We start from the raw sequence: 12,938 nt of genomic DNA on the forward strand, positions 1-12,938 counted from the left end.
ATATCAAACAAACAAGTGTACAATGTTAAGTCTATGATAAAGCGGCAAATAGAACCTTGCATCAGTGATAACAGTAATGGTGATTGGACGCCACATGATTTTTACATTTCGATACGGAATGAACCTAATAAGGTTTTATTCGCATGGAGTTTGTTGGCTTCTTGCTTTGCAGCTGGTTTTAGAAACATGCTAATTAAGGAGCGTGACAGTGACTGACACCAACGGGAAGGATTGCTATTGTTATTAACAATTAAAGCTGTGGAATTTCCATTTCATCTACCACTAACAATTTCGAAATATAAACAGAAGATCCTTGTCTGCAGGTTCCAAGAACATTTTTGCCCTGTGATTCGCTGACGTCAGGTCCAGGCTTAGGCTCGGGTCAGCTGACATAGGTTCCGGCTTAGCCGTGGCCCTAATGAAGAGAAGTCGTCTTGAACATGTAGGAATGGTGGAAGTGGTTGAAGTTCCCTAACCCTAGCTGTCCCTAGCTTTCATCTTATCCACTTGTCCGTTCACGGATCTCACCGGGATGGTGTTCCCAAACAAGAGACTTTAACCACAGAGTTTCTGAAGTTCTGGTTTCTCCTTCACAACATGCTAGGTTAATTAGCGACTCCAAATTGTCCATAGGTATGAATGTGAGTGTGAATGGTTGTTTGTCTATATGTGCCCTGTGATTGGCTGGCCACCAGTCCAGGTTGTACCCCGCCTCTCGCCCAAAGACAGCTGGGATAGGCTCCAGCACTCACGCGACCCTCGTGACGAAAAGCGGCAGAAAATGAATGAATGAATGAATAAAAAACTGTCGCTAGCCAAAGGCCGGACTGCACTGTCATTGTTTACCTTTTGTTTACCTTGGAGACCAGCGGTGTCAAACTTTGTGAAAATGAAAGGATTCAAAGGCCACTTTGATATTTTATAAAGCAAAACATAGCTATGCTAAGAAGTTATATATATTTCAAGAAAAAAATGGCCTCTCAGCTTTGCGATATACTCTTAGAGCAGTTCATTGGTTCCAGACCCGATGAATGAATGTTGTGGAAATGAATTTCCACAACATAGGATTCAATATTAATAAATGATATTTTAATAGAGCATAGAAAACCTGTTAATGGCTTTCCAAATACCATTTTTAACTGCCCTAAAGTCACCATTACACTCCTTATTATTCATTGTTTACACCATATATTATATTGCTCTGATGCTGCAAGGGCTCAAGACAGCCGCGACCTCGCAAGCTAGCCATTGGGCCTCTGATTTCTACCGCTTATCCTGACGAGGGTCAGCTATCTGACAGAGTACGGATTTATTTATTCTTAACTTGAGAAGACAAAAACTTACCACTTCCACACTGAACGGGAGGAGAACTTTTTTTCACTCTATCATGTGGACATCAGCCATGGTTAATCAAGCCGTGTTATTGCGAAGGACAACTGTGGGTGAAAATGCATTGGTAGTATCAACTTTGCTTTTTTCTCATTTTTGCTGTTGTGTTCATTCATTCTTTGGGCGAGAGGCGGGACTGGTGGCCAGCCAATCACAGGGCACATATAGACAAACAACCATTCCCACCCACATTCATACCTATGGACAATTTGGAGGTTTGGAATGTGGGAGGAAACCGGAGTACCCGGAGAAAACCCACGCATGCACGGGGAGAACATGCAAACTCCACACAGAGATGGCCGAGGGTGGAATCGAACGCAGGTCTCCTATTTACGGTTGTGTTAATTTTACAAATATTTAAACTCATATATTATATTATTAATATTAAACTCATATTTCTCTCACAATATTTTCACTTCATTCCCATAAAATGATGACTTTTTCTCCAACCCCTTTTCTAAAAATGACATCATATTCTTTTTTCTTTCTAATAAATTTTACAACTTTTTATAACTCGTATTTTTATTTACTATTTCAACTCTATGCTACTAAATGATCAGTGAAGTTGAAACTTTTGACTTTTTTCTCTGTTTTGACGTTATTCATGTATGCTGTTTTTTTAATTTAACTTCAATTTTTCCATTTTATTCTTTTTATTCTGATAATATTTTGACTTTCTTCTTCTTCTGTTAATTAGTTTTTTTCTTCGTTTTTTCATAACACTGACTTTTCAAAATCATGCTATTTTTTGTCATAATATTACTTTGTAAAATGTAGACTTTTTCTTGTCAGATTAGGACTTTTTTCTTTTCATATTTTGAGACTAGTCTTGTAAAAGTGCTTCAGATTTTTCCGTTGTTGCTGTTATTGCTTTCTTGTTAAATTATATTTTTAGAATGTGCTGTAGATTTGTGACGTGACGCACACTTCCTGACCAGATGGGAAATGGGTATGCCTCTGTACCGGACCGAAAACCTGATTTAGAAAATATGTACCATTCCACGTCTCATGTGTAGGAAGTTCACTCCATTTACAGCATTGGACTTGTTTCTCTTGGCGTCAATGTCTTCAAACGGGTGTGTAATGGCAAACAAAAGAAGAAGCCACATTATATTAAATATTTAAGAGATCCAATTCTGGGGGGAGAAAAGGTCCTTGACGTCAAGCAGTGAAATTTGCATAACATCTGTGTGCATTCCCTCGAACGGGCGTGCATGTCGGCGCTTGCATGTGTCGGCGTCTCTGCCTTTACGCAGGCATGTGTATGTTCATGTTTGTTCAATGTGGCATTCCACACGTGTGCATCTAAACTGCCCACTCGCTCCCAAGCCGGTGTTTGACATTCTTTGATCGTCAAACAGTCGACTTCTTTGTGGAAAATAGTTTGCAGGGACTCTCCCTAACTGGCCCTTGCCGTGAAGAAAAACCACAGCCGAGCAGAGCACTTGCAGAATTATGTCAATATGGGAAATATGACTTTAAAAACAACATTGACTCTGTGTGTGCCTGTGAGAGAGTGCTGGGGAAGAAACGGCAAAAGAATGTTTCTGTAATGACAACTGCTCATTTGTCATTCTAACCTTACACAATGGCGCTGTTATTAATGCTCATGACAAGTGATGCTTTGCAGAGCACAGCACAATTATATAGTCTATATTTTATATACAGTATGCTGTATGTATACAGCACAGTCAAGGACAACCCTTCCTACATGCACAGCACTCACAGAGCACGGGGCCCCACGATCCACGGGGTGCCCCATTTTGGTGCCTTCTCGGCAAATGCGCAAGAATGCACACCGAGTCATCTGATAAGGCGCTTCTTGCCACAATGATTGACAGCACACGCAGAATAAGACAATCAAATGGCACATTCCTCTTGTTCATCTGTCAGTGTAATGGTACAGCTGTCGCCATCTATGGCAGAGGGCAGGAGGTGGCACGGGTTCTATCCCGGTCCCTCTTAATTTGTTATTTTATTTTATTGTTATTTTGCCTTTTCCCCCCATTTTCCAAATATTTCCACTTAAATTATCTTCATAAATTTTCTTTTTATAGCATTTTGACTTTATTATTCATAATATTAAAAGAATAGCATTTTTTTCAGCTATATATTTCAACTCTATGCTACTAAAATGACATTATTTTTCTCATAATATTACCAGTTTATTCTTCTAAAATTGTCCTTTGTCTTGTGACGTTTTGACTATGACTATGTATATGATTTTTTTTTTAAACTCATCTTTGATTCTTACTTCCCATTTTTGCATTTTTTTAATTTCCCCACTATTTTATATATTTCTTGTAAATTTTCATCTCGTAATTATGACTCCATAATCATTATATTTTGACTTTATTCTCAGAACATTATGTACCTTTTTCTACAACCCAATTGTCAAAAACTGACAGCTTTCTTTGTTTTTTTCTGTAATATAAAAAATTGATGTTGATTTTTTCATAGTATTACACCGTTTTTCTAACGACTTTTATTACTTTATTCTCCTCTTATTTTGACTTTATCTTGTGAAATTACTGCCACAATGACTGAAAAAAATGACTGGAACTGCACTTTGGACACCCCCATCTAGAGGGCACAGTTTTTTTTGCACCCACTCAGAACCCAAACAAATTGTTTCACAAACACAAAATATATATTTGTCAGCTGCTCGACAGATGTTTGACCGTGCTTCATTGAGTGCTGTTATCTTAAAGGTACAGTCAAGTTTTAAAGCGCAGAAGTCAATGAAGCTACTTGTGATGTGCAGCTACTGCCACCTTGTGGGGTTAATAAAAGCTACTTAAGGAGGTCGCCCACAGCCACAGCTGCTATAATGACTGTTTGGGGGGGGGGGTTGCCACTAATTAGAGACCCAGGCGGTCATTTGCGACTGTAGGAGCCTCAGTGATTAACTGTGTAGAGGCGGTAATTGGAGCATAAATATGGAGATGGTTGTGATGGTGTTCTACCTGGACGTTTTAATGAAGCTGTGGACGTGCAGGATTGTATACACTGGATGTACTTTCTGTCACAGGAACACGTCCTATCAAAACTTTCCTAACGGAGGTTTTGTGGATTGTTCAGAGTAAGCGCTGCGTTGCTTTTGGACAGCAGCGATGCTTTTTAAAAATGTGAAGAGTGCAAGACATTTTTACAACATAGATGTGAAGTACATCCCTGTTAACAGCTACGCTGTGTGTGTGTGTGTGTGTGTATGTGTGTGTGTGTGTGCGTGTGTGTGTGTGTGTGCGTGTGTGTGCGTGTGTGTGTTTCCTCCACATGTGGAAGAGTTTGCATTCAAATCGGTATAAGTTGATCTGCATGCAGTCGCTCCAAAACTCACTTTTTAAAAATTTCCACTCTACCTATTTTGGGCTCTTTTTCTGCTGAATCAGTATCATGCTTTGTACTTCGGTGGAAGACATTTGTATATTCAGATCTCCGCCTGCGTGTGTGCGTGTGTGTGTGTGTGTGCGTGTGTGCGTGTGTTTGAATCGCATGCTGAAGCAGGCCCAAAACAACAAGACATTCTTTGGCTGAGCTCTATTTACCACAGCTCTACCACAGAGACTGAAGCCCCGCCCACTCGTGAAATCACCGAAGGGGGGCAATGAGAGGGAAACAAGAGAGGGCAGCCCTCGTAGAACTTTTCCACCGGGTCACCGAGGCACGGCGGGAGTACAAAAAAGACAGTAAAGGCGGGACGTGAACGCACCGAGCTTCCTGTGGGGGCCCGATGAGGATGACTTAGCCGTGCATGCGTGTTGCTGTTAGGGGTTAATTTCACCCATGGTGCTGGCAGGCTGGCAGTGGGAACAGAGAGAGCCTTTATAATACACTCTTGCTGATTGGAATCATATGTTCTTGCATGAAATCATTACACAAAGCAGGAGAGAAGACTTTTCTCTTTTCTTTCTTTTTGTATGCTCACTGTCTTTCTCTTGCGTCCTCAGCATCCCAACCAGGGGAGGGGCTGAATGGCACCAACCCCTCTTAGCGTCACCTGACCGCCAAGAAGACTTGGAGAAACAGCATCTCGCCAGACCGACCAGCTTTTTGTGACGCCATGACAACCAACAGGGAGCACCAACTGCGTCACATGGCCGGCTTCCCGCGCGCCATGTACCCCTTCCCCTTTAACTCCATGAGGAGCCACTCCCCCTTTGACCTGCTGGCCAGCAGCCACCTGTTTGGTCGCTTTGGGGCGGACCTTCCTAAAGAGATGGCGGCATTGTGTGAGTAATCGACATATTCGTATTAATACTCTTTCATTGGCTTTCATGCTCATCGGTGACATCGGTTGGTGAAATATTAGCCACTTATTAGCTACGTTCATTCCAGTCAGCCATGTTGGTGGTCTAGGCTAGCAGCTCGAGTGCTGCAGGCGCTGGGGAGCTGTGGTTTACTGAGTGGAAAAGTGAATTCCAGCATGTGCTGCGACATTGTGGAGCAGAGTATGAGCCGCTTCTCCTTTTCTTATTGAGTTGAACGAGTCATAAGAGCATTGCAGCATATCATGCATTGTCTTCCCCATCGGGACGTCACAGCATTCACACATCAAACACGCTTTCCGTCAATTTAAATAATCAACTCGCCACTTTTTTTTGGTCATTTGGTGTCTTGTCTACTGTTAAGCAGGGCTGCACGAGTGCTGCCAGTGTGATAAAACACACACGTAAACACACAGTAAGGATGCAGAAATAATCTTCATAAAATGTTTTGTGTAATATTGTGACTTTTTTCCTATGATATTTGGACTTTATTCCCATAATATTACAATTTTTTATTACAATTATTATTACAATTTGATTTCCATAATATGATAGCTACAAAGTAACATATTTTCCTCATGATATTGTGAATTTATCCTTATAAAATTGTAATGTTGTACCACTTTTTCTCTTCATATTTGGACCTTATTTTTGCACAATAAGAGCTTTTTTCCAATTTCAGCTTCTTTTAAAAATATTTCCAACAACTTTCTTTTTGTATTTTTTCCCCTCATAATTCTGACTTTAATCATGTAATATTTTGACTTTATTCTCATAATGTAATAACTTTTTCAGTAACCTAATTTTACAGAAATAACTTTTTTCTCTTAATTTTTGACTTTTTAACTATTCTTGTAAAACTCCTGCTTTTTGCACATGGCACCGTTTGGACAGCCTGTTTGTGGATGAAAAGCCATTGTTAAAAACCTTCCTTCTTCCTTCTTGATGCGGCCTTCCAAGTGATTCACAAAAAGACTTATAAGGCATATTTCACAATATTGTACAAAGAGAACCTCTGTTGAGATGAAATGTGATCAATCTTGTTTTGGGATTGATCTCATATGCTCGCACATGATGCTGCGCGTATTGTTGCATTCCTCTCCATTTGGGAGAGCTTTTATGATCATCTTTGAATTCAAGCATGATGAGGCCCCCTTGTGATCCACACGGGGTGCTGTTCCACTCTTGAGGCACAGAGGGTGCTGTTGCTCTTTGACAAGCAACCAAGGTCAACAGCCAAATGAAGGTTGAAGGTTACAAATTATTTATCTGTAGATATTTTGGATAACTTCATTTGTTGCACTTCTAGAATTATTTAATCTCTTATTTTTTCAATAATTCTTAAATTCATTTATTGAATTGTATGGCAATTGTATATGGAATAGATGGATTTGACCATAATTATTTTATGCATGCTTTATATATAAACATTTTTGGAATAATGTATATATATGCCCAGACTTTAGGCACACCTTGCAGAAGGTCACCCATAGAGGTAATTCATGTTGCACGCTTTTAAAATGCTCTATTTCCAGTTATAAATACATAAGCATAATTAGGATGGCATGGACACGTAGAAGATAAAAGCAAAAAGTGGTGGTCCTGCCACTGCCGAGTTAATTCAGTCTGCCGGCCTACATTGTCTAATATTTACTGTGGTGGTTATAAATAGACACATGTACAGTATGTGTAACTGACACCCACCTGAGTGTTGCTCCTACATTTGCCTGCTGCAGTCATTCTGAAGTCATGTCCCGGCCAGCTGCATAATCTTGTAGCCACATGGCGCTCCTCCCTGTGGGGATGGAGGTGCAAAAAGAACAAGGCGGCTCTGAGGTGATAGCGAGTGCAGCCGTCCAAATCAAACATTTTGCATGCGTCACGATGCTGTGAAATGTGTATGGAAAGTGTAGATCCATGCTAAACATGGCCTGTCAATCCATGTGTGTGTGTGTGTGTGTGTGTGTGTGTGTGTGTGTGTGTGTGTGTGTGTGTGTGTGTGTGTGTGTGTGTGTGTCATTGTGCGTGTTCCCACAGCAGCTGTTATCATATGATCTGCAGTGGTGTGTTGAACAGAGCCTACAGCAGCACACATTTCAGCACGGCTACTAGCGCACAGCATGCAATTACATCTCCAACATGTTGCTTCTGATACTTTCAGCACGCATGAAGACAGATGTGCAGACACGTGAAGTCATTCCATACACATGAGCATTAAGATGATGCAACCAAGATACATTCATGGACTGTAAAAAAAAAAGTAGGGGGCCGTGGAAGAAGAATCCCATCAGATTTGGTGTATTTTTACTGGTGTCAAATGGGACTGAATTGGTCTTCAAGGTTAAGTAATCGTAAAAATAATGGTAATGGTTTCATTTCATTTGAACATGCATCAGATTACAATTGAGTGCATCCCATAATCAGTTCACAGTTCCACATGTCCAAAAGGAGTAGGAAGAAGCAAAGCTTATTAAATCCTACACCTCCATCTGGTACTTTTACAATCAGTAACTGTTACATTTGTTCACTTCCTGCTTTCCATACTACAGTTTAAGGTTTTTTTTTGTTTTTGTTTTTGTACCGAAGTACGAGGTGATATGAGCATCCAATGACATAATGGGTACCATAGTAAGTGTCAATATAGTGATATATATAGCACATCATGACTGGTTCAAGACTCTTCATCCTTGTATTTAGCAAACATCAACTGCTTGTATTGTTTCTTGAATTGGCTCATCGTTGTGCATTGTTTGATTTCCTTACTCAATCCATTCCATAGTTTGATTCCACATACTGAAGTGCTATGGCTTTTTAACGTACTCCTAGCATATAATCCTGTAGCGAAGCCTGCTCCCTTACAAAGGTGTACACGTGGGGGTGGGTTGGTCGACCTAGAGGTAGAGGCGATATCATGTCCATGAGGGACACATATTGCTGTTAGAACATTATTTCCATGATAGGGCACCTTTGAAAACTATGTTAGGGGTGTTGGGGATAGAAAAGGTCGGGAATCACAGGCCAAAAGATAAATATTTCAAATCACGCACCATCTTTCAATGTATTTCACGTAGCTTTTCAGCCAATGTGAAGTGGCTAATGTTTAGATGAACTGTGACAGCCAGTTCTCTGCGGGTGCTCTTGGTCCGAAGCTCAGCATTATGAAGCTGCAGTACATGCTTGACGGCTGCTGCCTTTTGGAATATTAATTGCAGGCACGCTGGCAAGGTCCCGTGTTGCTTGTTTGAAATGCTTCTCTGAGGCTTTCCCTCCTGACCGCACGGCCCTTTCCTCCACATCAAATACCGCTGCAGTGATCTCTCATTATTTTGCTAATTAATCCACGGGAGTCTCTCCCTGGTGAGACGTGCACCACATCAAACGCTCCCTGCTGCCTATTCACTTATAGAATTCTTTTTTCTGTTTTCATTTCCATAATAGCAGCGGCAATTAGAAATAACACACATACATATGGAATGACTGAGTTATGCACACACAGCAAATTTGTCATGTGATCTGATGTGGAATGTTGTGTGCGTATTGAAATAACATATTGACATCCCAATGAATTTGTTTCACTCATGGTGAATGGTTAGTCCTGCTAAAATTGGTTCAAAGTATTGATACGTATATTTGTTGCTTTTACCAATAGACAAAACAGCAAAGCATATTTTGTATCATGTCAACTCGTTTTTAGTTTAGAAATGTCCTATAACTTGAGTAGTAACTACAGTAGGTCCTATACTAGTCATTCAGTCTTTCGGTAGCTGCTTTACAAGTCCTTTGGTAGTTACTAGTCATTAGGGACTTCCTTGACTAGTCCATCGGTAGTTCTCTTATTAGTGCTTTGGTCATTACTTTACTACTCAATTGAGAATACAAAGGATAAGCAAAGGAACTACCAAAGGACTAGCAAAGTAACTCCTGATAGACTAGTAAAGGAACTACTGAATGACTGGTTAAGAAATGACTCAAAGGAACTACCAAAGGACTAATAAAGTAACTCCTGATAGACTAGTAAAGGAACTACCGAATGATTGGTAAAGAAACGACCCAATGACTCATGAAGGAACTACCAAACGCCTAGTAAAGTAAGTCCCGAAGGAATGGTAAGGGAACTCCGGAATGACTCGTAAAGGAACGATCACATGACTAGTAAAGTAACTCCTGATAGACTAGTAAAGGAACTACTGAATGACTGGTTAAGAAATGACTCAAAGGAACTACCAAAGGACTAGTAAAGTGACTCCTGATAGACTAGTTAAGTAACTACCAAATGACTGGTTAAAAAAATGACTCAAAGGAACTACCAAAGGACTAGTAAAGTGACTCCTGATAGACTAGTTAAGGAACTACCAAATGACTACCAAATGGTTAAGAAATGACTCAAAGGAACTACCAAACGCCTAGTAAAGTAAGTCCCGAAGGAATGGTAAGGGAACTCCAGAATGACTCGTAAAGGAACGATGACATGACTAGTAAAGTAACTCCTGATAGACTAGTAAAGGAACTACTGAATGACTGGTTAGGAAATGACTCAAAGGAACTACCAAAGGACTAGTAAAGTAACTCCTGATAGACTAGTAAAGGAACTACCGAATGATTGGTAAAGAAACGACCCAATGACTCATGAAAAAACTACCAAACGGCTAGTAAAGTAAGTCCCGAAGGAATGGTAAGGGAACTCCAGAATGACTCAAAGGAACTACCAAAGGACTAGTAAAGTAACTCCTGATTGACTAGTTAAGGAACTACCGAATGACTGGTAAAGAAACAACCCAATGACTCATAAAGGAACTACCAAAGGCCTACTAAAGTCCTGAAGGAGTGGTAAGGGAACTCCAGAATGACACGTAAAGGAAATGGTGAATGACTCGTAAAGGAATTATCACATGACTAGTATAGTAACTCTTTAAGAAAACTCATTAAGAAAACTCTACAAAACAGGGAGTGCAGTTCCATCTGAAACTGCTTTCAGGGCTCCCTTCCAAATGGGCAAACCTCTTTATCTGACGCGTTGGCATCGTTTAACACCGCAATACAACATTGTAACAATATTCATAGGTCCGAAAAGAGGACCTTGATAATTCCTTTACAAGTCATTCGGGAGTTTCTTTACTAGTCCTTTGCTAGTTCCTTTACTAGTCATTCCAGGGAGCCTTTACCAGTTACTTTACTCCTCCTTTGGGAGTTACTGGACTAGCCATTTGGTTATTCTTTACGAGTCATTCTGTACTTCATCAGTAGTTCCTTTACTAGTCCTCCTTGAATTCTTTCACCAGTAATTTGGTAGCTCCTTTAATAGTCAAACAGGCGTTACTTTACTAGTCCTTCAGTAGTTGGGTCTATTTTTACTAGTGCTTTAGTAGTTCCTTCACTAGTCCATTCAGGGGTTACTTTACTAGTAACCATTACTAGTCATTCTAGGGAGCCTTTACCAGTTACCTTACTACTCCTTCAGAAGCTACTGTACTAGCCATACAGTTCTTCTTTACCAGTCATTCGGTACTTCCTTTACTAATCCCATCAGTAGTTCCTTTACTAGTCCTCCTGGAATTCTTTTACCAATAATTTGCTAGCTCCTTTAATAGTCAAACGGGTCGTACTTTACTACTCCTTCAGTAGTTCCTTTGAGTCACTGAGTCGTTTTACCAGTCATTTGGAAGTTCCTTAAGTAGCCTGTGCCAAGTTACTTTACTAGTCCTTTGGTAGTTCCCTTGCTTCGTCCTACAGTAGCTCCTTTACCAGTCATTAGGTAGTTAATTTACCAGTACTTCGGTTGTTCCTTTACCAGCTATTCAGTAGTTAATTTACCAGTACTTCGATTGTTCCTTTACCAGCCATTCAGTAGTTAATTTACCAGTACTTCGGTTGTTCCTTTACCAGCTATTCAGTAGTTAATTTACCAGTACTTCGGTTGTTCCTTTACCAGCCATTCAGTAGTTAATTTACCAGTACTTCGGTGGTTCCTTTACCAGCCATTCAGTAGTTAATTTACCAGTACTTTGGTTGTTCCTTTACCAGCCATTCAGTAGTTAATTTACCAGTACTTTGGTTGTTCCTTTACCAGCCATTCAGTAGTTAATTTACCAGTACTTCGGTGGTTTCTTTACCAGCCATTCAGTCATTACTTTACTACTCATTTGAAAGTTCCTTCACCATCTTATGAGTTATTTGGTAGTTCCCTTGCTTCGTCCTACTGTAGCTCCTTTACCAGTCATTCGGTAGTTAATTCACCAGTACTTCAGTTGTTCCTTTACCAGTCATTCAGTTGTTACTTTACTACTCATTTGAAAGTTCCTTCACCATCTTACAAGTTATTTGGTAGTTCCTCTCCTAGTCCTATCTTGTTCTTTGTAGTGTGTGTGAGTGTGTGTGTGCTCAGATGCACAATTGTGTGTGTCAGCTTGAACTGAGTGCCTGTGATGACAGACACAAAGAAAAACACACAAGTCCCACTCTCTGCCTCAAGTTACTCATTTCACACACACACACACACACACACACAAACACACACATAGAGATGTTTCCATTGCCACTCCGTAGGCTGCACATTCCAACATTCATGAATGCCTCTCTCCTCACATTTGTGACTTATTTGTGCGCCGGCTGATGGCCGCAGTGAGACTTTGTGCAAATATCTGGCGGCCGAGCTGCAGGGACTTCTACTAGAGAGAAAAGAGAGAGAGGCCATTGTTCGGCTCTGTGTGTTTGTGTCAGACATGACGACGGGATGAATAGCTGAAGAACCTGATTGTGAACACTTGTAATGTGAAACGACCACTTTGGGGGCTTTTAACCCATAAGAACCCACAAGCATTTGTGTAAAGTGCTAGGCTAGGCTAGGCTAGGCTATGCTATGGTTTACTTGTTTCAAACATGCTTCAACATGGAGTGGTTTTGTTACATTTGCATAATTCAACATGTCTTAAAAGGAGTAGGATTAAGCAGAATGTATTTAATTTGACCCCTTTTCCTTATCAATTACCAATAATTCATTCAAACCATATGTTGTTGGCTTACACTTTTTCATTTGAATTGTTCACTTTGAAGGAATGTGTTCTGGAAAAGGTTATAAAAATAAGGTTCAAATTTTGTAAACAATAATTTAAAAAAAAATAGTAACACATAAAGCAACCAACTCCAGACCTTAAGGTTGCTGGTTCGATCCTTCATCCTCCCGAGATCCCAAAACTACACTGACATATCCCGATGTCGCATCACCAGTACATAAATGTGGTAACAGCGTCCAGTAGGAGCCCAAGTGAAAGTCCACTTCCACTG

General features: G+C 40.3%; 1 protein-coding gene across 1 annotated transcript in view; it reads left to right on the forward strand.

The window, feature by feature from the left end:
• Positions 1-12,938, forward strand: part of LOC131105952 (retinoic acid receptor gamma-A-like) — a 45,276-nt gene that overhangs the window by 10,318 nt on the left and 22,020 nt on the right. The window contains exon 2 of the mRNA XM_058054517.1: positions 5,340-5,621. Coding sequence (XP_057910500.1) covers positions 5,453-5,621 — 169 coding nt within the window. The 5' untranslated portion in view covers positions 5,340-5,452. The remainder of the gene's footprint in view (positions 1-5,339; positions 5,622-12,938) is intronic.

This window comes from Doryrhamphus excisus, chromosome 18, assembly GCF_030265055.1.
Source record: "Doryrhamphus excisus isolate RoL2022-K1 chromosome 18, RoL_Dexc_1.0, whole genome shotgun sequence".
Classification (NCBI taxonomy): Eukaryota; Metazoa; Chordata; class Actinopteri; order Syngnathiformes; family Syngnathidae; genus Doryrhamphus; species Doryrhamphus excisus.